The sequence below is a fragment of the Rhea pennata genome, chromosome 19 (assembly GCF_028389875.1).
Source record: "Rhea pennata isolate bPtePen1 chromosome 19, bPtePen1.pri, whole genome shotgun sequence".
Lineage (NCBI taxonomy): Eukaryota > Metazoa > Chordata > Aves > Rheiformes > Rheidae > Rhea > Rhea pennata.
The window spans coordinates 6,697,551-6,724,641 of record NC_084681.1 but is presented as its reverse complement, the minus strand read 5'-3'; the positions used below and the strand labels follow the sequence as shown (position 1 = coordinate 6,724,641).

Sequence of the window (27,091 nt, the reverse complement as noted above, 5' to 3'; positions counted from 1 at the left end):
AAATGAATATTTAGGATGGTAATATTTAGCTGCTAGTATAAAATACTTCATTATGCCTTTTGATAGCATCAATAACTTTTGATCTGAACATGAGACTACAAAGAACACACCAATCCAATGCATGTTTCATATACATATTTATATATATTTCATGTACAAAGTTACATTCTGAACCCCAAGGATTCAATAATAGAAATAAATACTGAAATAACTACACTGCTATATGAGCTTTTCTGCTCACAGAAAAGAAGCCTCAAGTTTTAACAGACAGCAAGTTTAACGCTGTAGTATCCATCTCGGATTACAGAGGCAAGTAAAATTCAGCGTAAAGTGTCCAATAGACAAAAAACTTTCAAAAATTACAGACCATAAAATGTTTAAAATATATGTTTAAAAGATTGAGAAATGTGCATCAACAAAATTAATAAAGGAAACTTAATCTTGTTAGAGGGCAGGAGAGACATTTAGTGTATAGAAAAATGCTTTGAGGTGCAACATAAGTTGTTACAATATGGCATAACCCTGTTAGAAAAAACATTTCATTTCCATAAATAACTGAATTTGAGTTTACCGTGTCTTGTTTTACAGATCAGGGCCTTTACAAGACCCTGTCTCAACAGGGTTGCTTACAAGAGTGCTAAGTCAGGTTTAATCCTTTGGTAACTTTTATAATACTCACATGGAAATAAATATTCAGTTACACAGCATTTTAAGAGACACACGTTCTTTAGAACAGTTAGTATAATAAAACAGATTTAACATTTGTTTGTTACTAAGGCAGCCTATGATAAAGTGTCTACGCTCTGCCAGCTCTATCTGATCCAACGCAGGAAGACCTTTACAAGAAAAGAACAATGCAGCAGCTTATACAACGCATTTCACCTTACCATGCAAACACCCTTACCCAGGCAAGTATGTGCTGCATATTTTGTGCTCGAAATGTTTCCAAATTACTAACAAGCTGTAGCTCTCAAGAGATTAGCTCCTATTTATATGATGCTTTAACCACATGAGTGTATGCATAAACACATTCTTGAGACTGAGTTTTTAGGAGTATATTGTCATCTCAGTGCCTGGGGTTTTACGTGCTTTATTCAAAGTGACATTAAGTAGAGAGTATATAAATCCCAGTGCGCTGTGATGAGAACAGGGACCCTTTTAACCTACTGTACCTTAGGACGGGGGATAAAGTTTTAAAATGAGAAATACAGAGAAGTGCACATGCCTTTTATCTAGACCCACAGTGGTACATAGTTACACCTAGCATTTGCTTTAAAACCCTTCCACTACTGGACAGAAACAGTCCTCTGAACAATCTGCAGAAGTTGGTCCACTGAGGTGGCTAAAAATGGCACGGTGAACCAGATACGTTTGGCAAAAGACCAAGTACACACTTGCCAGATTCATCTGCTCTATTCAATAGCAGTGAAGCCATTCAGAGAAACAACTCAGTAATTACAAGTAAAATGCTATACAAGAACCAAGGAAAAGAATTGTGCGTTTTTTCTGAGAACATGAGAATGTGACAATCAGCCACTGAGTAAAAGCTTTGGAGACTGTTTTCCACAGAGCTAATAAACTTAAGATGGCAGAAAAAGCAATGAAACTGCACCACTTAGTGAAGATTCTGCACAACAGTTAAAGTTTAGATAGCATTTTTCTTAGAAATCCAATTTCATATGTTAATTCAGATGTGCTTCAAGTTCAGCATACATGTCAGTATAAATTTTAAATAGGTCTTTATACGAGCATGAAGTCAATTCATTTTCTGTATTTGTATAATTTTTTTAAAAGTTCCCAGACTTTACTTTTAAACTGAAGTACTTTAAGAGTGACCTTAAAGATGAATTTGGAAAGCAATTATGAACAACATGTTCTTATCACTTTTGGCATTCTGAAGAGAAAAATACTACCAAGATATTAGACATCTTTAATAAGGATTTTACTACATAGTTCATGTCCTAAATACATATTTACGAGAGGAACAGCTGTGTACAAAATATGTTGCTTAAAAAGTATTTATACATATAAATCTAACCAATAGACCTGAATGGAGATTTTCTGGTTTATCAGCTATGATATGCATTTGAAAAAGCTGCCTAAATATATATTTACACAATAGACTTCAGCTAAATGTGTTCATTTAAAAAATTAAGAAAATATATAAACACATGTTTGCCTGATAGACCAGAACTGCTCCTATTGCATAAAAATGTTTAGGCAGTTTTAAAAAGTGTTTCTACATTTAATTTTCTGAAACTGTTCAGTTCTCTCATGATCAAATTATTAATTTCTCTGCAAATCTGAACAGAACAGTCCCAGTCTTTTGGGGGTACATACTAGATGTTTATCACAACCCCTCAGACTTTCACCTTCTAGAGACTAAATGAAAGAACAAATCCAAGTGTTAAAATATTTCAAAGAACAGAAACCATGAAGTGTTGAACTTAGTTCTGATACCAATGTAGGAAATTCAACGTAAAAGGAAGACAGTCTGCAACTCACACTTATGGTTAAAAAAATAGATGGTGAGTAGACAGAATGTCAGCCTGATATTAGAGTCTCCTGACTTTCAATTTATCCACTCTTAGTGTTATCTGCTAACATTGTCTCTAAACATGATTTTTTTTTTAATCTAAACAGAGGTATGCAAACAAACAACAAAAATACACTTTATACCTAATTATCTGGCACTAAAGTTCCTTTACAATCTCACTTGGGCTTTTTTTCCTGTACACTCTCAGTCTTTTCTCATGCTCTAATTGAGGTCTCTAACCTTCACACCTGTAGTGCCTCATGAGTTTGACCAGCTAGGCAGAGAAGTTCATTCTAGTGCTTAGGACATAAGGATTTAAGACAAGAAGAGAACAAAATGTATCCCCCTGTTCAAGAATTTTGCAGTTATTCTCAAATTTAAATCTTAAGAATACCCTTTGAAAAAACTCAGCTGTTCACATGTATCCATGTCAGGGAAACAGGAAAACACTAGGCTCAAAATTGCTTATTGAGGGCAGCAGTTCTCAAGCTTTACGGTTTAGCAGTCAAAACATGAAGTTTTATTTAAATATTATCATCTTAATTTCTATACAATCCCCTCTTTTCCCCAGAAGTTTTTGATGGAAGTGATAGATGAAACTGTATACACTATATAAGCAAGATTCTCCAGGTTTGAAAACAAAAGCTGAAATTTACAGTTTGCTTTAGCCCTCGCTGAACATATGGATGAATCTTGACAATTCATCTGATACCAATTTGTTGATTTTATAATACTCTGGGAATAACTTTGCTGTTTTAGTCAATGCATTATACAGATAAATGAAGCTCAGTTGTAATAAAGCTGAATTCAAGTAAGACTATCAAAAAAGTGAACTACATTAGATTGTTGCGGTGCAGTAAAACTACGTCTGGATTGCTTACTATGGTGTACACACCAGTTTCGAAAAAGTTCTGGTTTCATTATACTGTTCCATGTAACACGGGTGCAGTAAAACAGCACAAGCTAATTCCTGTATAGTTAAGGTATGACAGATTTGCAATATAAAGTTGAATAGCAAAGAAATGCTTCAACATCATGTAGTGAAACAGGTTTCACAAAATAAAAAAAAACATGCAGAAGCTTTTTGTTGTTTTTCCTCCCCTAAGGTCTCCAGCTGCATCCTACAGGCTCACTCACTGCCATACATTACTTGCCACACTATCAAGTGACTCCTCTCAGCTTTGGCTACAGAAGGTTCAAGTTGTAGAGCTTCTCCAAGGAGTTCAGATTCTCCACCTTCATCACCTGAAAAATAAGATCTTTGATTTAGGCAGATACAATGAAAAACAATATAACACCATACAGAGAAAGACAAATGGCTATTAGATTTACAGGCAACACACTACAAAAGGCAGTTTGCCATCTGCTCATATAAGAGCACATTCACCATCTTTAACATATACATTACAGTTTGTGTTTCATAATTATTTCACCACAGAGCCCTATGTTCTGATCGTCATAGTCTTCAGTTCTTGCCTGAACAGTAATAAGCATTAATTGAACACAAATAAGACAACAAAATATTCATGTATTTGACAAATGACAAACCTTTTCTTCCTTCTTTCTCTAGTTGTTCTAGCTTTTCACAACAACTCAGCACAAACTGGCATAAGACAGCTTTAAACCTATCCTCCATTAACTGCTGTTCAAAAGAGAATAGAAGTTTTATGACCGTGTCTAAACCCTTTGTGCCATGCGTCAACTTGGATCAAAGGTGACAGACTAAGCACTAACAAAACTGCACGTATACACCATTACGGAGGCAGTCTGGTGGTACAGAGGAAAGTCAGTTTAGCCAGATGAAATAGGAGCTGACTGACAACTTCAGGAAGTTTCAAGTCACAATTTAGCTAGCTTTTGGTTGGACTGCTATGGAGGTCAGAAATCTAAACATACAATGGACTGAACTAGCTCTTGAACTAGTTCCTGAATTAATGAGGTAATGGTAGAGCTAATGCAGCTATACTGCCCTGGTATTTAAGTTCATGTCTTTACATCATGCTGCAAGGACAGCACAAAGCACATCCAGAATGTGGTTATTCCAGCTTGCTTAGAACAAGCTCAGAGTTTAATACCTCACGACAGTTGCACAGAAGTGCCTCAAGTCATGCCTCTTGTCTAACTCCACTGGAGTTATGCACAGGAACTGTTTTTTTATTGAGTAGCAGGATGACAGAATTTGGGCTGTCCTTCATGGAAGGCACAAATTCCCCTTTTATTAGGGGAAAAAAAATGAAAGCAAGTTGAGGTTAAAAGGCCAAAATTAGGTCTAGGAGTTGTGACTCCTTGGGCGGCATTTCACTCAAGTTCTCCAGCTGCAGAGTCTAAACATTAACCATAATCACCTTTGGTTTATTTAAGTTTTCAAAAAACTGTCAATACACACAAAAATGCTTACACATCAGATCTTTTATGGGCTAGATTCATGCAAAAGTACCATCATGGAATAAGTAGCGATCAAAACAAGAAGGGCATACAAAGATAAAAGTAAACCACTTTTCCCTGTTTTTGCTCAACTACAAGCAAGTTTAGTTTCAGTGTCATTCACAGAATACTTAAATGTGCTGACTAACTACAAAAAGTGATATTTAAAGGCATATTTTTAAAGGTTAAAGCATTCTCTTAAATTGCTGGAAAATACAACTTAAAACAAGTAAGGTGGTACATTACTCCAAAGCAGGGCTTCGAATACCTTTAGACAGATGATTGGGAAGAGAGCAGGGAATGAAGAGTGAGCGAGTGGCAGTGGGGAAGCAGGAGGATAAAGATGCTTCTAGATACACACAGGCTTAATACATTATATATATCCTAGCTAGCGAGAACGTATGATTAATGACCAGATCCAAGACACTTGCATTATGAAAACCTTACAACTGATATTGAGATTGACAATTCTTACCCATTCTGAAGTCAATATATCCCTCTCCACCACTTATCACCAACATTGATTTTAAGGGACTCTGGTTTAAGGACTCTTGGGCTGGTTTATCACCTGCTAGCTCTGATCCACCACTACTCTGCGGGCAAACAACCTGACCTGTATTAAAAAAAAAAAAAAAAACACAAAATACATCGTTATGCCACATTCACAGAATAATTAAATAGAAAACACCACATGTACTCGGGCTTTGGAATAACTTATTTTATGCCTGATCATACATTCAAGCTTTGGATTCTAGAGAAACTCTTCAAAGGGGCAGAAAGTTGGCTATGCTTATAGAGAAAAAAAGAATCTAAAGAGAAGAAATAAATTCAGGACAGTTCAACATGAATCAGAGAATGAAGCACCTCTCAATAGATTTCCGAGCACAAACCTAGAGATGACATTGAAACAGACCTAAGGACTTTTTCAGCTGTGCAGCTGAGGTTCTTCATCACATGTCAGCTTAAGCAAGCTTCTGTTGTTCACATCCCAGCACACCCACTGCACACAAGTGTTGAGATGGTATTTAACCAGCACTGGAGCTTCTACACAATCTTTAGCTTTTTAAAAATCAATATCCTTTGCTTTGGAGGCTTCTCTATGAGCAGTTTTTTTCTTCCTTCCTATAAGATGCCTGATTCTTAAATCAGAGCTTTTATGTCCATTATCAGTTGACCATCTTCTTAATAGCTACGTACTCAGTTACCAGAGTACCTCTTCCCAGTTGAAAACCAGGCTTTTCTTTCCTCCTGACCAACCCTTTTCTAAGTATAAATCATATTGCTTTTATGACTCATGCAAGTCTCACAAATCAGGAAATAACAAGTTGTTCTGACTATATAATTTTTTCCACTGGCCTTCTTTTCCTTAAACACTACATTTAACCAAGCAAAGGAGGATGAAAAAGAAGCTTCACTTGAGCAATGGTAATAAAAAGCTCACCAGGGACTGCGACAAAGAATTTGACAGCATCACGGTGCCCATGGAAGCAAAGTTGTGCATGTGCCATTGAGCAATATGGTATGAACGTTCCAGGAGTCACTTTGTCACTGTTTTCATCTCCATATACACGTATTACACTTCCTGGACGGTTTCCGGAACCTGCTGCTGCTTTATTAGCTGTAAAAGAAAAAGTGTTCTGTACTTGAAAACACAAATTACAGAAATAACTATTTGTTAAGAAACCTTATGACATCATCTAAAAGCTAAAGCCAACTCAGATAAAAATGAAACAGAAGGGCAGCAATGCCAATTCAAGACAGAGCTGGAAAGAAAAAAAAGATTGCATGCTTCGTTATTTTAAGTACCTCAGAAAATGGAGCAGGATTCTTATTAGTCTAGCATAAACATCAAGTTTTTAATTTCCTACTTTTGAAAAAACAATTTGTGAAAGGGCTACATCTTTCAGAGAAAACACCTCTAATGTGTTTCAGTGTGAAAACTACTTAACATACAATTACTTAACATATAATTAAATGCATTTTTATTCAAATTAACCATAGGGTACCCCCTCACCAGCAAAAAAAAATTCTCTAAAAATAACCACCTGTAGGCATGAAGGAGCTACCCTTTTAAAACTCCGTGTCTGGTTTTTAATGAAAAGTTTTAAAATCCATTAAAATAAAGTACTCATGCTAGACACACAAGCCATCTCCATTCCAAAGACTATCAAAGAAGTGAAAGAAACAGTGATGTGTAACAAGACAGTAAATGATGTGGATTAATGACAAAGTTATAAGATATGGTATCACATTGGCTGGAAGAAAAACAAAGTCTGTATGAAAGTTCAGCTGCAACACAGGATGATATACTAAACTGCTGAGCAGATTGGTGGCCATTTAGCAAACAAAACTGCTGCAATGCAGTAACTGCAAGTGGAAAAACATTTAGGAACACACAAAGGGTAAATCTATAAGGAGTGGGAAACAGCCTCAAAGTGGCTATTAGAAGCCTGAAAATAGATTTTTGTTCAGGATCTGCACTTACCCCTCAGCCCCAGTAAACGTCCCTGGTGGAGGATTACAGCTAAAGTGAGAAAGGAGGAAAGGGGAAATGGATAGGTATGACAGTAGAGGAGAAGGATTAATGAGAACCCACCATTCATATTTTGGTTTCTGATAAGATAGAGCTCAAAATTTTAGCTCCTAAAAACCAGTTAATATTTAATTACAGAAGATTCAATAAAAAGTCACAGAGAACAGCATCTTGGTATAAAAGTTTCAGTATAAAATGGACAAAGAAAGCAGGACCACTTTCACATGCTTTATCAATGTAAAGTTTCATTAATTAGCAAAGTTTCCCCTTTCTCTCTTTCCTTAGCAGAAGGCTAACAAAATAGTATACAACTCCTCATTTTTCCAAGTGCCTGTGTGAACTGTCTGCAGATCCAATAAGATGCTCTGCTAGTGAGACCCAAGAAACTGAGAGTATGTAATTGAGTACGCATACGTGCAACTGCCTTTGAAACAAGTATTTGTTTATATAATGCAGGTTATTCAACCTGCAACTTAGCCTACTCACAAATGGCTGTTCTTATTCATGAAGAACAAAATTGAAGTTAAACCTACAAGCTCTAAAATGGTTTTTTTAAAAGAAAAAAAACTCCTCTGGAAACATTAAATTGAGCTTAATGCCAATTAAGAGCTATAATTTTTGAAAGCATGACTTAACTACTTCAAATTCATGATAGGAAGTCTGTCCTTAAATACACTCAAGCAATGCAAAAAGACATTTATTGAATGGATGGACAATGTAATGGAACAGTATGATAAAATTATGCATGTGCTGTTCAAAAAAGCAGATACAACATGATGAGTTTTAATAGTATATTACCTTAATCACTTGTCAGACTGCACTACTTATCCATGTGCTTTTACATTAGTCTTAGACATAAGTTGTTTAAGAAAATAAAAACCTACAAATCAGATACTCTTCCCAACCTTAATCTGCCTAAGATTTGTTTTGCCCTTAAGTGAAAACTAGACCATTTCCTTCTGTCAAAGGGTGACTGCCCATGCCAGAATGCTTCCCCCCTCCCATCCCAGTAGTTTCAGCCTATGGCATGAGCTTGGGATCTACTAAGCAGATACCTGAATTATGCAGTAATAGAATTTTAACCACAAGTTGAAGTTCTCTATATGAAGAATTTAGAACTCCTATGGCTCTAAATATATTCTTTAAAGCAGTTGGTATACTGCTCTTCCAACCCTTCATGCCTATTTTGTGATGAACTCTTAAAGCCAAAGCCATTCAAATTGTACTAGCAACAATAGCAACTTAAGTTGAACAGAAAAGCTACTTCAGTGATCATAAATAATATTAGAAAACTAAAGCTCTCTTGCAAGCAATAAACTTACACAGAGGTATAGTTACTGCTAATACTCCTAACACCTCCAAGGCTTCAAAATGTCTCTCTATTCAAGCCTGATCATCTCTGCTAAATTCTGAACAAGGGAGCTTTGAGATGGGCTCTTTGCACAGAGAATTGTAACCATGGACACAGATTATGCGCTACACTGCACAGAACCAATCTCCATTACCAACCTGAAAGATTCAGATCTGCTGGTAAAGCTCTCGATCCATTAGTAAGCCTCTGAATGACCTTTAATACTTTCTTTTTGCATCTAAAGCATGTTGCACAGTGCTATTCATTTATGTTTTACTTACTTTCTGTTAATGGAATGGAGATGATGACACCATTTCCTGTTCCTACCCATAAACGATTACAAGACACCATAAGAGCTGTGATTCTCACAAATGAGAATCCCAGTTTACCAGTACCTAAAAACAAAAAGATGCTTTTCATCAAAAATTATGAGCAAAAAATAATTTTTAGTCCCATAACAGAACTTCAACATCAACTCCCAACCCATGCAGACATGTAATACCCTCCCACTTCAAACAGAACCAAGGCAGAAGGGTACATTCTTGAATCCTATTTTATCTGTAAAGATAATTTAAGAGGCTAAAGCACTTCTCTGAATTAAGTTGTGAACCGCTACAGAGACTAATGAACTATTAGATAGCACAAAAAGTACAACTCCTCTATAATGCTACGCAATAACCTATTTCAGGGCTTACAGTACCTGGGTGGCTTTTCAATCAAAAAATATGGGTTTACAGAAGTGTTTTCTAGCCTGTTTTTTTTTTGGGGGGGGGGGTTACTTTTTTCCCCTTATATAAAAAGTGAACAAACTTCAAAGAAAATAATGCTATGAGGGAGTGGCAGAAATCTGTCAAGTCTAGTACAATGTAGGCTAAACTACCCCCCTGTATACCAGTGGCACAGTAGTTATTCATGAACGATTTCAAATGGCTATGTTACCTGTATTTTTTGTGTTTAGGTAGACTCTCAAACTGCTGTTACATAAACACCAAATGTAAACAATGACACTAGCTTATTAGTTTTCAGAGCAATGAAAAATTTGCAATTTTGTGCTTGCATTCTCTTGGAAAATGAAAGACAGTTTTCCACACAAGTTATAGGTTCTTCCCATTCTTGGATTAAAAACACACATCAGTCCAGTAAGAGAAAGATTTTAGTGTCTCTGGATCTATACCCAATCATCATATTTTTAATTAGTTCTGAGGTTTCAGGAACAGTCAGCATCAGCTAGGATTAACAGATTGTATCAGAATACTTATATCCTCATCATGCTTTACAAACAGACCTAGGCTTCTAACTGCAGAATCAAGTCATACATCAAACAGGATCTACCCTTCTTCTTTGCTTGCAATGAGAATTCCCTGATCAGTAACAGGATAAGAAAGCTCCAGACAGCAAGAGAGGTATAAGAACACTTTGGTTGGTCTTAACTTACCTAGCATTTTGCTTACATAAGGTTCGATGTCCACATCTTGTAAATGCTGATACGTGTGCGCGTGATAGAGACGCAGGGTAGAGTCCAAACGAATAGATACCCATACCCCATCACCCACCCATGCCAGCTGTCTCACTTGGCTTTCTCTTCTTGGGTGAGCATCAAACGACTTCTACAAAAGAGTGGATTTTCAGTTAGAAATTGAAATAAAGGGAAAAATAAGGGCTTCTCTGTTATACTGTCAGTTTTCTCAACTCATCTACTACGCTCTTGATTTGCTAGATAACTAGCAAATACAGTGCTTAGTTTAGTTACAATTACGTATGATGCTGGTAAACAGTAAAAATACTGATTCCCTGCCCTGAAGTATGATCACAAAGCTATAGCTACCTACTGCATTCTCATTTACATTACACTCCTAGCCTGCTCTGACTTCGGTTTCCATTTTAACCTTGAGTTTTCTTGGTATAAGCTCTTCCACTCACAAAACAAGATATGTATGATCAAAAATTGTTTATTTCCAGTTCTACCTTACAAACCCAATCATCCACGCAATATGCATACTAACCACCACCACAATTCAAATCACAGTTGTATCAATTCCCTTGCTTCAGTTTTCCCATGTAAAAAACTCTTCTTCACAAAAACACATTATGAATTGGGTCCTTGCTATTTTCAGGAGAGCTGAGCATTTACCCTCTAAAAGGCCTATATCTCAGACCAAGTACCAGAAGTTGAAGTATCAAATTTGATAAGGGTTTCCAGAAACCTTGGCCACTTTCTGCACTTGTGGGACATCAGGTACACACATAGCACTGCAGAAACACCAGCTTAGACACCTTTACAGAAACAAAGTATTCTATGGAGGGAGAGTACATGCAGTATTAACATTTTAAAACCTCTAAAATAGGTGGAGAACATAATGAACAAATAAGGACATATGAACGTAATGAATGAGTTGAGCGCTACCCTTGCGAGTGCTGCAAAGACCTATAAGGATACTTTCCTGTTTCTGGTCAGCTAGAAGTAGAGAACTAAATTCTAAAATAATTAGTTTTAATAAACGAGGACCATCTCATCATTTTTCAAACTCTAAAACAATGAAAACATCATTTTATCTTAAAAATTAATGGTATTTGGAAATGGAATAATGGAAAAATGAATAGTATTTCCTAAGACAAGTTTGCTTTGCTGCCTGTTTCTGTGCTGATGAACTGTTCTCTGGAGTTACTCTGGAGTTCGAGCTTGGCATGAGATAGCATTAACACCCAACATTTAATTATACTTCAAACATCAGTTTAACTTGCCTCTATTTTCATGGCCTTCGGCTGAACAACATAGATTTTGTTCCTGTAGCCACACCAGACTTTGTCGTGTACCACTGTCATGCATCTTATAGAATGGTGCGGCCGGCCCAGGTCTAAGAGGTGATAGTTTGTCAAATCCCACTGACCATCTTCACAAAAAGAAAGAGGGAGACGAGGAAAACAAGGAAAACAAAACACAGGTTCCTACAAGTTAAAAATCATTTACAAATACAGGCAAGTATCTTGTTTAAGAACAGTCATTCTTAAAATTGCTGTAACAACTTGAGTAAGGTGATACAAACTTATGGCTAGGTTCTTCACTAAAAACAAGCTACAACTAATTACATCAACACCCAAAACACTTATTTTTACATAAGGTTGCACAGTGACAAAGTGTGAAAAGTTTTAAACAAAACACCTTTTAAAACTGCAAGTTACCTAGTACTAAATGTTACTTGGATAGCACACTGATAGCTAACAACAAGCTACTACCCACACAGAGGTAAGCACTTAACGCTCGGCTTAGCACAGAAATAGTGACTGGTGCATGAAGACTTTCTAATATGCAATGGGAGCTGACAGCACCTGATATATGTTAAAAAGCATAAATTGAGTAAGCAAAGTTCTTCCCTAGATTGAGCTAAGCTAGAGATCAGACATTTACTTGACATCCTTTAAGCCTGTAAGCCAGAGTGTGAGATTTCAGAGAGACACTGCCCCACCCACAATTTCATCCCAGTTGCATTTTCTCCAGTGTTTGCATTAGTGTTGTGCAATCTGTGTTCTCTAAAATGCTGAGCACAATGATCTGAAACTCCACAAGGAAGAGAACAAATGAGTGGGGAATCTGGGAAGACAACAGAAGAATTCCAGTTATTCATAACAAGACCTTCCACTGCAGATATGTATTCTTGAGGCAGAGGAACAGAGCTCATACAGGAATGATTTGGGCAGAAATTATAAAGAGGTGCTTAAAAAAATTTGAGGAAGCTGTCACAGACAGTTACTCACACTAATAAAACAAGAGACATAACTACTGTGCACAATGAACAAGCAGAAAAATAAAACGATAAAGCAGACTAATCGACTTTTTGCTATTTAGCTCAGACATATTCCACTCTTTTTCTTTCCAGGATATGAAGGAATTCCAGGAATGAACCAGAACAGTGCAGAAATTTCTGTGGGAGTCAGAATAAGCCTACATTTTCCTCATTAGCAACAATTACATTGCTTATAAAAGAACTCTGAAGCAGCAAGCCAAAGCAGGTCACAGGTTGATCCGGTTTCTGTACCAAGTTACAGAAAAGACAACTATCCTGAAAGTAGGAAGTCTTGCAAAAGTTGCAAGCACTGGAGGACTACAGCTTTATGGAAGACAAGCAAGTGCTATTAAGAAAAAAATATGCAGGGAAAAAAGCAAAAAAAAAAAAAAAAAAAAAAAAAAGAAATCCCACTGTAGACCTACAATCTTTATATTAGAGAAGGGGCCACTTTAAAGCAATTCATTCTATACCTGTAGTTTTGTGCTATGCATTTATGACATTTGTAGCAGGTATTGCATATAGACAAACAAATCCTAAGCTTCGAGAAAAAAAAGAATACAAGATGTGACATCTAATTGGATGGACATCTGATACCCTCCCTCACTTTTACAGAGAAATGGAAGCATATTCAAATATTCTCCACTTGACCGTTTTGATGGCAAAGAAATCTCCAGAACCATTTTCTACTATCCTGTCAACGAGGAAAGGATCAGGCCAAACTCTTGCAGATAAGATAGTGACTTCATCACCAGGGATTCAAGATAGAAAAGGTAAGTCCTCTAAAACACCTAATATTCAAATTTGACCACAAGCCTTGCATGTAAGACGCAACAGACTAACAGCAGCACAAAAAAAGAATTCTGTTCAACAGTTGGGAGAACAATCACTTAACAGCAGCCAGTCTTTTTGAAGTTGAGAGAGTTAAGTAAATTGCATATAAATGCAACAATAGGCTTGGTAGGCAAACACAGAGCCACAAATCTGAGACGAATCTCAATACAAGTTTTCTAGCTAAAAAGACTATTGAAAGGTCTTAGATTTTCACTTTACAGAAATGTAAGATTTTTCTAAGCAAAAAGAAAAACGTGTTCCAGAAAATAAGCTTATAAGAAATCAGTTTAGATAAGCAATTCATAGAAAAAAATGTACAGGGAATGAGGGGTACACAAGAGCAATGGATATAAACTCAGAGGGCCAGCTGGTTCATAAACTTTATACATAGCATCTATAATTCCAATCACTCTGTAGGCCTTGAAGCCTTACAGAACTTCAGAGTGAGAATCTATGGTGGTTAATTACAGACAGGAGAACTTGGATATCTATGACAAAAGGAAGACGACAGAAGATTCCTAATTGCTGCTTCCTAACTGCTGCTTTTTAAGTTTGCCTGAACTTAGAGTGTTACAGTTGGTTAAATAAACTCTAAATGGTACTTGAAGCTGCAAAAGTAGTACTGGAAAGATTTCTCAAAATAGTCTATAAACAGGCCATTGGGGAATATATTTTCAAAAACATTATAAATAGTACATTTCTTTCAAGACATCTGTAACAACTTCATTTTTTAAGATCAATAGAAAGCTTACCAACTCCTCTGTGAAATATTGCTAGTGTTCCATCAGCTAGTGCAACTAATACTATCCCTTTTACATGTCTAGGAAAAAGAAGAAAGCAAAAATACACACTAGATTGCATTTCTAAAAATACAAGGGTTTTTTTAATTCAGCATTGCTTTTATATTCACATTAACACTAGTGCTTTGATTTCTACAATAAGCCTCAAAGTCCACTTCAGATAGCTTAAAATATTTTTAGCTACAATACCTGAAGGAAACAATGATGATAGTCTACACAGTTTCCGAGCATACAGCTGCCAAGAAACTCATGATTTGAATCATATCTTCAAAAGATAAGATTCCTTTCATTTTCCTTACTCCCCAAACACTTTTCAATGCCCTTCAAAGAATACGTGTCCATTTATGGCAACCAGCATTCCAAATATCTTAGGAGAACATATAAATTATAAGCTTTTTTTAAAATTCAAAGTTCACTATGATTTACATGATATTCTTTCAGAACTTACACAATACTGAGAATAGAATCTTTAAGTTTAATGGCATGAACACATTTCCTCCACTGGGCCACTGACGAATGAACATACAAGCTGCAAAGACAAATCAGGAGGGATTGAAAGCACTCAAAAAAGTCTATCAGACAAAAAAAAAACAACAAAAAGCCTTATAGTTGAAATCCACAATTAGAAGGAAAACAAGTTTTCATCTTATACTGAAAAACCTATAGAAATAGGAAGAACAAACTACCTGAGCAGACATAATGGTTTTTCAGATGCCCAAAACATTACAGAAACTTAAGGGTAATATGTTTTTCTAGTATAATATTGAAAACTGGATGTTATGAAATTACTACACAAAACTCACTAGAAAAGCTCTTCCAGAGAGAGATAAAACATCTGCCAAAAGGTGCTTACTAATCACCTACAATACTTCCTTTGAATTCTGTAATATCTAATTAATATAGCCAAGTGTATAAAGTTCAGGCTCTCGAGGGCTTCTTGCACTTCATCTTGACTCGAGACAGTTATCAGCCTGTAGGCCCAAGAAGTAAGTTTAAAATAATTCCTCCAAACAAATCTAATCTAAGATGAACGTTTTCTTACCATCCATTCTGTGCTCCAAGCCACATTGTTGGTAAAAGGCTACTCATTTTCTGTGCTTCTTCTCTCACTAGATCTTGTTCATTTGGCAAAACTGCAATATCTTTATACATCTCCGACTCACTACTGAGGGGGCAAAAAAAAAAGTATTGTGAATAAAGTGTGCAGATTTTCCTGAGTATAACCTAGGTATGAGTTTTATTGCTCTTGGTGTCAACATTTGCTTTTGAAGTAAACAAGATATTTAAAATCCAGCAACCACACATAAAGGTATACCAACTATACAAGCAAACACTTCAGTAACTATGAATTTCTCCAAACAGTCATTTACTTCTAGAATGAAATTTACACTTCATTCCACTCTGTCAATATTACTAGTATTTCTGGGAGTAGCAGAGAAGAGTCAGAGGCACACAATGAGGAAAATGCTTACAGAAAGGCTATAATGCCCTGACTTCCCAATAATAAGTTTTGGCTGTCACATGGAGAATCAAAATTGCTGAGATGTCCAAAGACCTGAACTGTGCTTTCATTTGAAATACTGATTAGTTTTATGCTTTGCCTCCACCCCTGTATCTATACTCACAGACTGACTATTCTGGAAAAGGGAAATGCATCTGAACAACGAGCTGACCAGGAGAAAGGAATGTAATTCTTACTTATTTTTACTTCAAAATAGGAGATTTACATCGGCATTTATAGATCAGTGCCATAAGACAATCATAAGAGGACCTAGCAACAAACCGTTAAGACACTCACTACTCCCTCTGGAGGTATCTGCACCAAAGAAATGAATTTAGTGACAAAAACTCTTCATACATAGGTAAATGCTTCATGAAAACAAAGCTTATCTCAAGACTCCTGACAAACCTCATCTTTACCAATGTTCAAGAAAATTGTGTGCTCAATATATTTTACAAAATAGAAGTTTCATCTCTATGTTGTGTTCCTGAAGATACATTTTTCGTTTTAAACACATTTTCAAAGTATCAGTATTGATTAAGTACCTAGGCTGGTACACTGGAGAACCCTCCGCTGTATTCTGCACTCCCAGAGGATCTGTAAAGACATGCTCTGTATAGACTCCAGTTTGTGCAGTATCAGCTGTGTCTTCTCCAGCCCCTGCATTGACTTCTGTTGCCTCTGTTGCCTCCTCTGCTGTTGGAATATTTTCATCTACAGAGTTACTTTCAGCTGCAATGTCTACAGAGAAAAGAAAAAAAACACACAAACTTGAACAACTACTCTAACCACTACAGAGACAGAATTCTTAATTGTTTTAAACAGCCCAGAATTTGATACTTTCAACAACTAACTGCGTATTTGTAATAACACCTCAATTGCAATCCGTGTTTCATACCTCATCTAAAATGAAAAAGTCAAACAATGCAACCTACTATTTAAGTTCAGACGTAACAGGTGTCAAATACCAACTCCCCCATGAAAGTTCACTTTAAGCATCCACTCAGTGACTGATGGTTTGGTTTGCCCTTTAAACAGTGAACAGGTTTAGTAGCAAAATGTGATCGGTAAGAAAAACTAAGGCAACAGCATGACAAACCACATGAAAACAAGCAGTATTTCCATATAGTACTTATTTTACATCATCATTCCTCAGTTACACCTGATGGTGTTTGCCATCTCAGCCACACTTCTAAGACTTTCTTACCTGACTGTTTATCTGCCATAGGTGAGCTGCCGTTTGCATCATGAACTACAGATGCTCCTATAATACCCTCCGCAGTACAGCCAACCACTGTTATTCCTCCTAACAGGCTATCAGTTTCTGCAGAGCTGTTGCTGGTCATGCTTCCGCACAAAGATGATTTGTCCACTTGACTGGGGTCCGCTTCTTGCGACCCTTCTTCTCCTGCAGGATAGTCTGTTTCTCTAGCTCCTGAAAGAGATTAACCATGTTTGTGTGCATAAAGAGTCACTTTTCTACCTAATAACATACTGAGCTTTCAAACAGAAAGAACTCTCCAATACCCAGGATACCATCAGCAAAATAAGCCTATAGGTATTCTGCATATTGTATCTAATGTCTGCTGATCAGGTTAAGTTCAAAATGCAAAAGCAATGTTTAAGTGGGCTGCATATCTGTAAGTCATATGTCACATTTAAATTTACAGGATTTTGCAAATAGTTGATTTCTAATTTAAAGTAAATCCTATTTCCATTAAAAGAAGTCTCATGACATATACATATATGAAAAAAGGAACATATCAATTACATCTTTACAAAGAATGTAAATACAACAGATATTTTCTTCTGGAAAAGTTGCTTTGCTCTTGAGCAACCCTCTCAATACTTTTAAAATGTAAAACAGTATCAAATAGAGTAGAATATAAAATAAGCTAATATTATTTTAAGATTTATATGTAGAGGACTAGTTCCTACAGAGCAAAAGCCTCAAACTTCATAAATTATTTTCAAGGACTACATAACTCATTCTGAGTCTCATCACATGCTGTTCTCACAGCCTCTCACACATCCTCCCCTTCCAAAATTCCTACTTAAATCATCCCTTCCTTCAGCCCCACATTCACAGTAAGAAACTTTTCATTTTATTAATTTGACAATGTTAAAATATTACTCTTACATAAATCTTCCTTAAGAAGTATTTTCTTCTGAGCCTATTAAAATAACCACTTCACTAAAAATCATGCTATAGACTTCTATAAACATAAGCTAACAAATAATCCAAAAGCACAAAATTCTTTCAATACCACTTTGTTTAATACAGAATAGTAAGTCTCCTTAAGGGAGATTACCTCTACAGGCAACTCCAACACAAAGACTAAAGTCTAAAAAGCCTACATTTTTCTTTCATGACGTTCGCAGTTCCATAAAATATTGGCACTACTGCGTATTTTATAACATTATTATAACATTTTATAATACAGCAAACAATACTTGGTCTGGGTGATTACATCTCTACCTTTGAGGTAACTTAGGTCAAGAACCAATTCAGGAGTAGAACAGTAGAGCAAAAATTCAAGAAATTTTCCCTTCAGCTAAACATTTTAGTCTGTTACAGTATCGTTTTATCACAGAAGTTAACAAATCTTGACTTTATTGCCTTAAAATTTGAACATGATAAACTTAAAGCAGGAGTCAGATCATCATGAGTCTTACCTGGCACACTAGCAATACAAAGTACATGAGAATTGCAAACAATGAAACTGTCCAAAATATTTCCTGGTTGATTAGCATCAATAATGATAACTTTTGTAGCAGAATGTGTGCTAGTACAGATCCAAACTAGACTGGATAATTCTTCCTGATATTTCAGCTCCTTCTGCTGGTCCTGAAGGAAAATAAAGCCAGAACAGAAGTGAACAACAAGAAGAGGGAAAGGGAACAAGAACTACTGCCATGGATCTTTTATGTTCCCACATTATCAACTATAAAAACCATATTTAACTTATCACATATTTATGTAATTTTAATGCCGTTACACAACTAAAGTTTTTTAATTGTTCTCAATGGATTTAGATTAAAAACTCTTATTTCACACCGGCATAGAAAACCATAGCAAAAAAAATGATGAAATCACTCAGTTATAAAGCCAAATAAGTGTAAATTCTATTTACACTATACAATTCTATTTATATGCCTGCTGCCACACACAGTATCTCCATAAATCAGTGTTATGTCTCAAAGTATTTCAAGCCAAAAATGCAACTCTGCCCTTGTTCTAATGCCTTTAGTATGAGTTCCATTCGTTGTTTCGAGTTCATAAATCATAAAGACTAAAGTTTTTTAAACAAAGGCACAAGTGCCAGTATAAGTCTTTTGATGCTGGTCAGAACTTCGACAACTGTATCACGAGTGTTTTCTAAGGCAGGCAACACAAACTGCGTCATTTTGTTGTAGAACTGATTTGCTCCTCAGATTCACCAACAAGTTGGCACACAGGAAAGAATAAAGTATTTAGTAGTTAGATTCAACATCCCAAACACCTTGTGTTGATAACTTCCTGAGAAAACTATATTCATTACCACTGAAGGGCAAACCTAACTACCAAAGACAATGTTGACCTAAGATACACTGTAAAGTTGTTTTTACTATGTTAATTATTGAACATGCCACATGATCACGATTCTTACCTTCAGTTCTTGGTCTAGTCTATCTAAACTACTTTGAGATCCTGTTCTTTGCTTGTTACCATCTGCATCCAGACCAGTCATGTCATTGTAGAATACACTAGCACCAACCACAGACCCTCCATCTCGTGTCTTCCCGCCTGATAGGTTCACCCCTACAGCACACCACAGCTTGGGAAAAAAAAAAAAAAAAAAAAAAAAAAAGAAAGAGAGAGAGAGAGTACTTCCATTGAAAACACAGAACTTATTACTTATTTTTGGTTTTTGAAAAATACCTAATCAGTTAAACCAAAAGGATAGACATGTTGTTTAACATGTAAGTATGGTGTCTAATACCAGAATTAAGATACTTCTGTATTTTAAGGAATTTGTTAGAGATTAAAGTTATGTACATTTTAGTGAAGTTTGAACTCTGAATTGCCTATGCTTTAAAAAGAAGCTACTTCATTACATTTTAAAAAAAATTGAATCTTAAGAAAAAGCTGCAAGTTCTCAAAGGTACAGTCCCTAAATCATAGCTCTAAAAATAAAACAAAAATAAAAATCCTACCTTCATAGATGTATCCTTCTCATCTAAAGGTCTCAGGTAAACAGGTACAGGTAAGTTTTTCATCTTGTTGTCGCCACCCTGGCCACCATTTGCCACCTACGCAGAAAACAGTGTGTGTGTGTGCGTGGGGGGGGGGCGCGCAATACTTTCTGCCATAAAAAATAAATTTGCAACTTTAAGTATCAGATGATCATACTCTGTTAATATGCTTGACAATTTTGCTTTATGGCTTTCTTCAGGAAGACCAACCTAACTGTAAAAGTTCAAACTATGACAAAAGAGATGTTGGAATCACTCAGACTGAAACAGTACTCTGCTCCTGAATCTGCTGTTCAAGTTTACAGAACGTGAAGTTGTTGCCATCACTCAGACACAAGCATAATACCTGTTTGTACTTCTGAGGTAGACTCCAACCAAATGCTTGTACTCTCCCATCTTCTTTCTGAACATGGGCTTTCACTTGGCGATACTGCTCTCTCTTCTGCTCTCTGCGTGAGGCTAAACTGGCTTCAGTTCTAGGAAGGAATTATTATTAAAGACCTTGTTAGTTATTTCTTTTTAGAAGTCTTATGCATCATAGGGGTTGCCATTTAATTCAACAGACATGATCTGACACTACTGGGTTATCAAACAGATCACTAATTTTCAACACCTCACTTGTAGAACACAAGCTTTCATGTGGACTACTTCCAAGGGATCTGGGAAAGACTGGCAAAACCACAAAGCTATTTTCAGTAGCCTTAACTAAATACATGGATTAGGCATCTTTGCAAGTTCTGAAAGCTGACAGGTTAAAAAGATGTATCAGAACAATCAAAAATCACACCCCAAAACACCATAGGAGAAAAGAATACGGATGGTTAACTTGACTACACCTATTGACAAAATCCAACAAGGTAACTATATAGATTGTGTCACTTTCATGTTAACTACAACAACTTGCATATAAAAGGGTATGGAATATTGCCTCCTACACCTAATTGCACTTTTAGGAAAGGCAGCGATACTTGCAAATTGGAATACTACCACCAGCTACCCTGAATACTCATCTACTATTCTGTACTACCTTGACTTCACAAGTGTGAACATTCACTTCAGGAGGATATTCTAGATGCTTATAATTTACTTAGCAGCAAACTGTTTATCTCAGAGGATTAAAAGAGTAAATATTTGATACATCATATCTAGTATTATAAAACCAAGATGTCTTACTCGTCACTGAGGAATTCAAAGGCTTTAGATTTGTCACTAGGTAACTGAGATAAGGTGCTGCTTCTTTTCTTGACTGATGGAGTAATATGCGAGGTTGGAGCATTATATTTAACATTGACAGGAGGTTCTGGTTTCTTAGCTGTATTACTAGAGGAACTGAAGAGTCTGCTAAAACTAGAATAAGAAGAAAATTGATGATAGTTAAGATTAAGATGCATCCAGGTTTAACTATGCAGGCAAAACACTGCATATACTAGTCTGTTCAAGACAAAAAAAAAAAAAAAAATGGAGCACAACACAGCAGCCATCACACAGCATTACCCTCAAAGCACAGAAATGCATATCAGTATTATTTTTAATCAAAGTAGTATTATCCCATTCACTTATCAAATTCACTAGGATCTTTATCTTGAATGAAAATATATAAAGAACCAGTAGAATTAGGATGCAAGTATTTTATTCAGAAGACAAACATTATGAATTAGTTCATGCATTACTGCAAAATCCTATTCTAAAAAAATCCACCAATTTCTATACTAAAAGATAATATAGCTATCAGCAAGCCACCACATTAAAAGGATTATTTTACAAGGATCTTGCCATTTATTCTTCCTTTTTAGATTTAGAGTTTCCAGTTAGAAAGGATAATTTGACAATCAGTAAGCAGTATTACACAGAGGGAAAGTAAGTTGAGCTAAATGCAATCCACACAAGCTATTCAAATTTCTTTTTCTGGTCATTAAAAAGAATCCATTAAAATGCTCAGAACAGGAGTCCTGGTGCACATTCAGCTAAAAAAAATTACAGCACTTTGGCATTTAACTTCAAAGTGCACAGTCATTCACTATATGATGCAGCTTACGATACATTTTTGTCTTCAAGAACAGCCTTACCGAGTTGGCATGCTAGGTAACAAAAGGAAAACAGTTAAGACGCTTTCATTTGCCAAAAGATAAATAGCTAACATACAAAAGTGTGCCAGCTAACTGGTTAGGGTCTTTTGGTTTATTTTTGCCAGTGAATTGTGTTTCAACACTTACAACTGCCAAATGCTTGATCTCTTTTTTTCTTGCATGGCTGGATTTTCCCTTGATGCTCTACAAAAAAGGAATTATAAGTTTACTGAGTAAGTATTAACTCTAAAGGAGAGGAACAGAACAGTGTAACTCTAGTATTTAAAAAAATAAGGTAATAGATATCAAAAGTATCAAAGCCTACCTATTCACACTATCACTTCTTTTGTGATTAAAGAACAACTTAACATTGCAATTCTAGATAGTGGAATTAAAGTTCCACAATAAACACTCTCTATACTTATTTGCATCAAAACCCATAACTGGCGAGTGTTTTTCATATACTAAAGACAAAGCTGCATACCATTTTACAATGAAAACGGCTAGAAGAAAGCAACAAAATATTTAAATCCTTCTCCCTCCTGTAAACCATTGCCTTTTATTTTTAAGCCCCTTACTCCCTGAGACACTAATAAGTGACAAAATGTTTATTCCTGAAGCCATACACGCATTAACATAGGAAGGAGAGGATTTTCACAGAACAGGATAGCTACAAAAGAGCAAGCTATATCTGCTTGGGAATACATATTTTTCTCAAGCAAATTTAGAGTCAAAATGGCTCTCACTGAAAGTAACAGAAAAAATAAATGTAAACACCACACCTGACCAGCAGCTGGCAGCAAATGATACCGCTAGGCAGCGGCTTCGGGAACGGTCCCGGGAGGACCGCGACAAAACCGAGCTGGGCTGAGGGCAGAGGCAGACCAGCTTTGAGTTCTCTTCCCGGCAACACAACGCTCAGGATTCAGCTTCGCAGCTGACAGTCGGGCCTACTGCTCTAAGATACAGGCATACACATTTTTTCTTGACCCTCAAATGAATATTTTTGTTTGCAAAAGTTTAACTGTTCCAAAGTACACACATCCTATTAAGAGATGCTTATTACACATCACATGAAGCAACACACTTCACTAAGGTCCAATCAAGAACTCAGTTTAACAAAATAAATTATATGCAGGTAACTAAAAATCAGAATTATTCAGGGGCAATTGTAAAAGCATGCAGAAGGGTAATTAGGGCCTCATAACCGAGGGATCAGACCATTCTGCAGAGAGAAAGAAAAAAGCCTGTAAAACACGAGAAGCCCTATCAAAGACCTCAAAAGTGTATTTTACCTTATCATCTCAGTCCATCGTACAGCTTCCTGAAGCTCCATCAACCTCTCTTTATACTGATTTCTTTCCATTAGAACACGGGCCATTTCAACACGAGTAAAACGTTTCCGCTGAGCGGTAGGGACATCACTCTGAACACACAAAAAACCCCAAAGATAGAAGGAACAAAGGAGCACAGCAGGGCCTTGCAGAGGCAGCCTCTGCCTTCCGGTAAGAGTCAGTTTAGGGCACAGTTCCAAACGCTAAACCATCTGGAGCTTTGTAAAACTAACTCAGTTCTACCCAGTGCCTTCTACTTTCCTCTCCTCCCATCCTTTATATGTAGTATAAATTGATTTAAAAAAAAAAAAAAAAAATTTGTTCTTTCATAAGACCATGACACACAATAACAAGTATAGAGAGAAAAATAAAACTAGAAGTGATTAATTTTAGTTTACTTATTATCTATAAATCTGTCTTCTCTACACATAGGGAAAGTTTACCACTGCTTAAGCAATTAAGGTTTAATAGCACTAAATGCAAATGGACTTTTAATATCCAACTGTAAATTACATATACAAAGATACACATGCACACATATACCTACATCATCATCCTCTTTAGCCTTCTGTCTTGCTTCCTCTGCTTCTGCACGAGCTCTAGGAAAAATACATACAAAATAGCTATATTAGATATCAGTGATTTTCTTCTTTACTTTTTTTTTTTTTTTTTTTTACAGCCATCATATTAAACTTACTTTCTAAGTTCTTCTTCCAGTTCCTTATTCTTCTCTTCAAGCTTTTGCTTTGCTTGTTTTACAGTCTCTAATTCACCTTGCAGTACATCCTTCTCACAGGTCAATTCATCCACTTTTGCTATTAAATCATTCTTCACTACATTCAGTGCATTTCTATACAAACATTTAAAATAGGATATTAAAAGGATGACTATAGTCTCATAGTAAACTTAGCTTCAGTTTAATTTTATTCTTGAACTTTAAGATCTTGAACTTTAAGATCTACAAATGAATTTCTTGCATAGAGTTGCTATGAAGAGTTACAGCTTTCTGGAACAGGCCAAACCCTCCCTCGCATCAAACCTTTACAAGATACTCTGGTACCACTGCATTACAAGAAATTACCAACGAGTCAGAGCAGTTTACAAAGAGGTTGAAACCCTCAAGAGCATTCCAATGGATTGGCCTACTGCAGTTACAACTGCACTGCTCACAGAAAAGGCAGAGAGCTGACCTTGTACTACAGCATTGCACTGCATTCCTTGTAGCCTTAAAAGAACAGAGCCAGTCTCTGCTTCCTGTTCCTAAATTCTCAAATTTTCTAAAAGGAAAAACACCAATTAAGCTATTTATTTAGCTAAATATACCTAAAAACTCCCAAGACTTATACCACCACCACTCTTAAAACTGAAGGTACATTTGTACCATTTAAGTGTTCCAAATACGAAGATGTGGATTTGCTCGGAAAGAGGAAGAAAGGAAGATGGACAACCACCTATTTCACACAACTCTGTCATGCTGTCACTCCTGATCACATGATAAAGATAGGCTATACAGTTAGATACAGCGCTACGCTCCTCTTCCACACCGATTATGAATCTGCCTCTGTTGTATGGTAAAGACAGAAGGCATTCACAGAGATCAACATAAGTCTCTGGAGCAAGTACACAGGCAAGTTAAGGACAAATCAAGTAAATAGCTGCTTTCCCATAGAGGGGTAAAACAGATGGCTGTGGAGAGCTTTGAGGACACACGCATAATATTTAGCGAGTGATACGAGTTCAGCATTACATAAAGTCACAGTTAAAGGGGGATTTATTTGAAAAGCATGAACAAAACAGGGTAGATTTTTTTTTTAAATACACACATTCACACTTACTTTGTCTCCAACAGCTGAGTGTTTTCTAAAATAAGGTTTTCAACTTCACGACCCATTCCTTTCCAAAGAAAACAAAATAATTTAGCAAATAGAAATGGACATTTTTACAACTTATGTTTTGCCATTGCTTAAGAACAGTTGAATTTAAGTATGACAAATTTGTCAGAAAAACTGTAAGCTAGCTAAAGTTCAAGGACCTACCTTCTACAATTAGCGCTTCCCCCTGCATCTTCAACTGAAGCCTAAACACAGCCCTAGCTAAGCACAGATGACAGGCTAGTGCTAATTCCAAATATTCTATACATTTTAAAGAGTTTACAGTACTACTAATTTGAAAAACAAAGATGGCATCAATGGAGAAATGTTTGTGCACCAATAAATAAGTTCATAACACTCAAACGTCTTTTACATCATGTGCTACATTCAGAAGTACGTCAGTTAGACATTAGACATGCTCAATTAGAAAGCTCAGAATGCAAAAGCCCTGCAGACCTCCCCAGAGCAAATGATACCTTACCAAAGAAATTACGGTCTTTAATGCCCATGCATTCCATGTAGAGCAAAAACAAGAACAAGAAACAGTTCATGTAAGGTGTAGTATGACTAAAGAGCAATAAAATATTTAGCCTTAAGAAATAATTTTGGATTCAAAGCCACAACCAAAAATATGAAGTGAAATGTGATGTGATTAGAAGCAGAATTCATAGGAAAGACAGGCATTAAAAAAGAAGAACACATCATGACCTTGTTCATTGATTAGACTACTTATAAAAATAATTAAAAGACTATCTTAATTTCTGAACTAATTTAGAAGCGCAGTACTTAGATAAAAGATAAGTTCAGGTTTTTCATAGTAGCATGTGTATTATGAACTTTTACTAAAAGGCTTGGTATTTCTTTTTACTTAATTACTTCAGTATCACCTAAATTTCTGGAAAATAATTTCTTAATCTGTTTGCATGCCTAAAGTAATACCAACAAAAAACAGAACAAAAACCCAAGCTTTTAAATATAAAACATTCTACATCTTCTATAGTAAAATTGTTTTCAAATTAAACTTATCATTACTACCACTCTGGTAAATGCACAATGTACCCCAATTTGAGATTAACAGAACTAAAGTAGTATCTTAGTTGTGGAGGTCTTTTTAATAGTCTTTGACCACAGCCTTTCAAACAGCTTTGATAACCACAGATCTAAGTGATGATAACAACAAAAAAAAATAACAAAAATGGAACTGAAACAGACATGCAAGTCAAAGCTCCATCTCAGAATTTCTCTGAATTTTGGATTAAAAATAAGTGTCATTAAGTTACTGAAGTAACTTAGATCAGCTACTGTTACTTTAACAATATCTGGAGAAATCAAATTCCTCTATGCTACAATCAAGAAGTTTTTATTCAAATAAATATTGCTTTTTAAATGTTTTCACTTATTCATAGATAAAAAGTACCTAGGGTGATTTACAACTGGTTTCAGGATCCTTTACAATGTGAGGAAAAAGGAAAAAAAAATAAATAAAAAGAAAGCCAGGAATGGAAGGGCAAAAATAATGTTACCAAGCAGGGAAAAAATGTCGAGAATGCATTATATGAAAGCAGCAGCCAAGAATGCCTAACTGTAGAAGCAATAAATTTCAAAGTTTTTTTTTTCTTTTTTTTCTTTTTTTTTTTTTAAATAAAGAAAGCATACACACCAGAATATTCCCCTGGGTATGCAGCCCAAGAGAAAGCAGATTAGAGAATCTCAATTAACTATTTTTACAGAAAGCAAACCTAAAATTTAATGTTCATTTAGAAGGAAGTCAATGCCAAAAATCTCCACCAAATAACCTGGATGCAAATGTGGCTTTCAGGTAA

General features: G+C 35.9%; 1 protein-coding gene across 4 annotated transcripts in view; it reads right to left on the bottom strand.

The window, feature by feature from the left end:
- Positions 1-120: 120 nt before the first annotated feature.
- The window catches only part of SPAG9 (sperm associated antigen 9), a 70,852-nt gene continuing 43,881 nt past the window's right edge, over positions 121-27,091 (bottom strand). For 2 of the 4 annotated variants that reach the window (XM_062591456.1, XM_062591458.1), the window contains 22 exons: positions 25,233-25,290; positions 24,095-24,247; positions 23,945-23,996; positions 23,359-23,489; positions 22,211-22,267; positions 21,171-21,344; positions 20,344-20,473; positions 19,959-20,054; positions 19,412-19,579; positions 18,438-18,609; positions 16,969-17,196; positions 16,307-16,502; positions 15,303-15,425; positions 14,709-14,789; positions 14,213-14,280; positions 11,587-11,735; positions 10,280-10,451; positions 9,126-9,239; positions 7,446-7,484; positions 6,402-6,578; positions 5,436-5,573; positions 121-3,781 (listed from right to left, as the gene is read on the bottom strand). In XM_062591456.1, the coding sequence (XP_062447440.1) occupies positions 3,666-3,781; positions 5,436-5,573; positions 6,402-6,578; positions 7,446-7,484; positions 9,126-9,239; positions 10,280-10,451; positions 11,587-11,735; positions 14,213-14,280; positions 14,709-14,789; positions 15,303-15,425; positions 16,307-16,502; positions 16,969-17,196; positions 18,438-18,609; positions 19,412-19,579; positions 19,959-20,054; positions 20,344-20,473; positions 21,171-21,344; positions 22,211-22,267; positions 23,359-23,489; positions 23,945-23,996; positions 24,095-24,247; positions 25,233-25,290 (2,792 nt within the window). In that variant the 3' untranslated portion in view covers positions 121-3,665. The remainder of the gene's footprint in view (positions 3,782-5,435; positions 5,574-6,401; positions 6,579-7,445; positions 7,485-9,125; positions 9,240-10,279; positions 10,452-11,586; positions 11,736-14,212; positions 14,281-14,708; positions 14,790-15,302; positions 15,426-16,306; positions 16,503-16,968; positions 17,197-18,437; positions 18,610-19,411; positions 19,580-19,958; positions 20,055-20,343; positions 20,474-21,170; positions 21,345-22,210; positions 22,268-23,358; positions 23,490-23,944; positions 23,997-24,094; positions 24,248-25,232; positions 25,291-27,091) is intronic. The other 2 variants (XM_062591457.1, XM_062591459.1) reach the window with 1 other exon arrangement.